At 24.8% G+C, this 1,857-nt stretch overlaps 1 protein-coding gene across 1 annotated transcript, besides 2 other annotated features; it reads right to left on the reverse strand.

Moving 5' to 3' along the window:
• Positions 1 to 123: 123 nt before the first annotated feature.
• On the reverse strand, positions 124 to 1,548 carry EDI_018850 (mitogen-activated protein kinase kinase, putative; the record flags this gene model as incomplete). The annotated part of the gene is made up of 1 exon (XM_001735365.1): positions 124 to 1,548. The coding sequence occupies one exon, from the start codon at positions 1,546 to 1,548 to the stop codon at positions 124 to 126; it is 1,425 nt and encodes a 474-aa protein (XP_001735417.1).
• Positions 1,191 to 1,211: a sequence feature (AT_rich).
• A 15-nt stretch (positions 1,549 to 1,563) lies between the features above and the next one.
• Positions 1,564 to 1,708: a sequence feature (AT_rich).
• Between the last annotated feature and the right edge of the window lie 149 nt (positions 1,709 to 1,857).

Below are 1,857 nucleotides of genomic sequence, written 5' to 3' on the forward strand. Positions count from 1 at the left end.
ATCATTTAGTCTAATAGAATTATCCATAAATCTAATAACAATCTTCTGACTCATATCATTTCATATAACATTCAAGTAATAATCTAATGCTTCTTTGTACATATTTCTTCAATATATATTTACTTAATTCTTTCTTACACCAAAGATTTTTCCTCCTCTCTTAAATGCTTCTATTGCTTCATTTCTTCTTCCTTTCTTTTTCATTTCTTTTCCTTTAAAATACCAATTTTTTCCATCACTTCCATTATAATACGTATTTCTTATTGTAAATGATAATGTTGATTGATTTAGCTGAATGTATTGAGTTCCTTCTAATATATATCCATGTTTTTCAATTTTAGGAATTGGACTAACTATCATTTCATTAGTTCCACTTCTTATTTTTTGTATTTTTTCAATTAACTCCTCACAACCCCATCTGTTTTTAGGGTCTTGGTTCCAACACCCTTCAATAATTGAATAAATTCTACTAGAAATAACAGTAGTTTGTTTTGGTCTTTTTCCTTCAAGTATGAATTGTTTAATTTCATAACTTTTCATCCCACTAAATAATTCTCTTTGTGAAATAACTTCATATAACATCATTCCAAATGAATATATATCACACTCAAATCCATACATTTCCATTTTCATTACTTCAGGTGCCATGTATGATATAGTTCCAACACCACCAGTCATATGATTTTCATCTTTTAATGTGGAACTTCCAAAATCAGTTAACTTTGCATTAATATCAACAACTTTTTTTGTATTAAATAAAACAACATTTGCAGGTTTAATATCACGATGAATAATATTGTTACGATGAAGAAATTGAATTCCTTTTAAAACATCAATCAAAACCTTCATTTTAATCTCATAATTCATTTCTTTCAAACATTTATCAAAACTACCACAAGGAGCAAGTTCCATGATAATGTGAATTGTTGCTGAATAATAAACCATTCCATAACACTGTACTAAAAATGGATTTCTAAGTGATGTAATAATTTGTAATTCCTTTTCTATTAATTCTAAAGATCCATTAATTCGTTTTATAGCACATTTCATTGAATTATAAACACCTTCAAAAACAATCCCAAAACTTCCATGTCCAATTTCTTTTTTTGCATCTAACCCCTGTATAAACTGTGGATTAATCCATAATGAAGGCTCACTAGTAAATTTAAAATAATAAGATTTCCATTGAGTTAAATTTAAAAAAATAAAAACATAACAATCTATATGACATGAACAAAAAGGTTTAACACAAATAGTTAATTCCTTAACTTCATTAGGTTGAAGTAACAATTTACGAGGATGAAAATCTATTGAATACATTTCATTTTGTATACCTTGAACAGTAATAACTTGAGGTAATTGAGTTTTATTGATATACTTTGAAACAATGATTGTTTCTTTCATTACTATAAGTTGTTTTTCATTTTTTATGACAATCCTCTGTTCATTACAACTAAACTCTTTTCCATCAATAATTATGCAATCCTCTTTTTTTTCTTCAACTGAATCATCCTCAAATTCATTAAAATCAAAATCTTGACCATTCATTAACACTTTTTCTTCAAAATAATTTTTTTTAAGTTTTTTTATTATTTATATAAAAAGTGTTTTATAAAACGAAATAATTATTTAGTAAAACAACAAAAATTATTTGGTAAAGTTTTTTTATTATTTCTTATAAAAAATATTAAAATAATTATAATTATTACAGTTTATTAAAGAAAGAAAACAAAAATTTACTTGTTCTTTATAATTTAACAACAACTTATAGGCTTAATTATAAGTACTATGTAATAGAATCTATTTCAATTTCATTAATGGTATTACTGCTGTATTTGAGCTTGTACTTAAATACGT

This window comes from Entamoeba dispar, genomic scaffold, assembly GCF_000209125.1.
Source record: "Entamoeba dispar SAW760 scf_1105229459093 genomic scaffold, whole genome shotgun sequence".
NCBI classification, from domain to species: Eukaryota; Evosea; order Mastigamoebida; family Endamoebidae; genus Entamoeba; species Entamoeba dispar.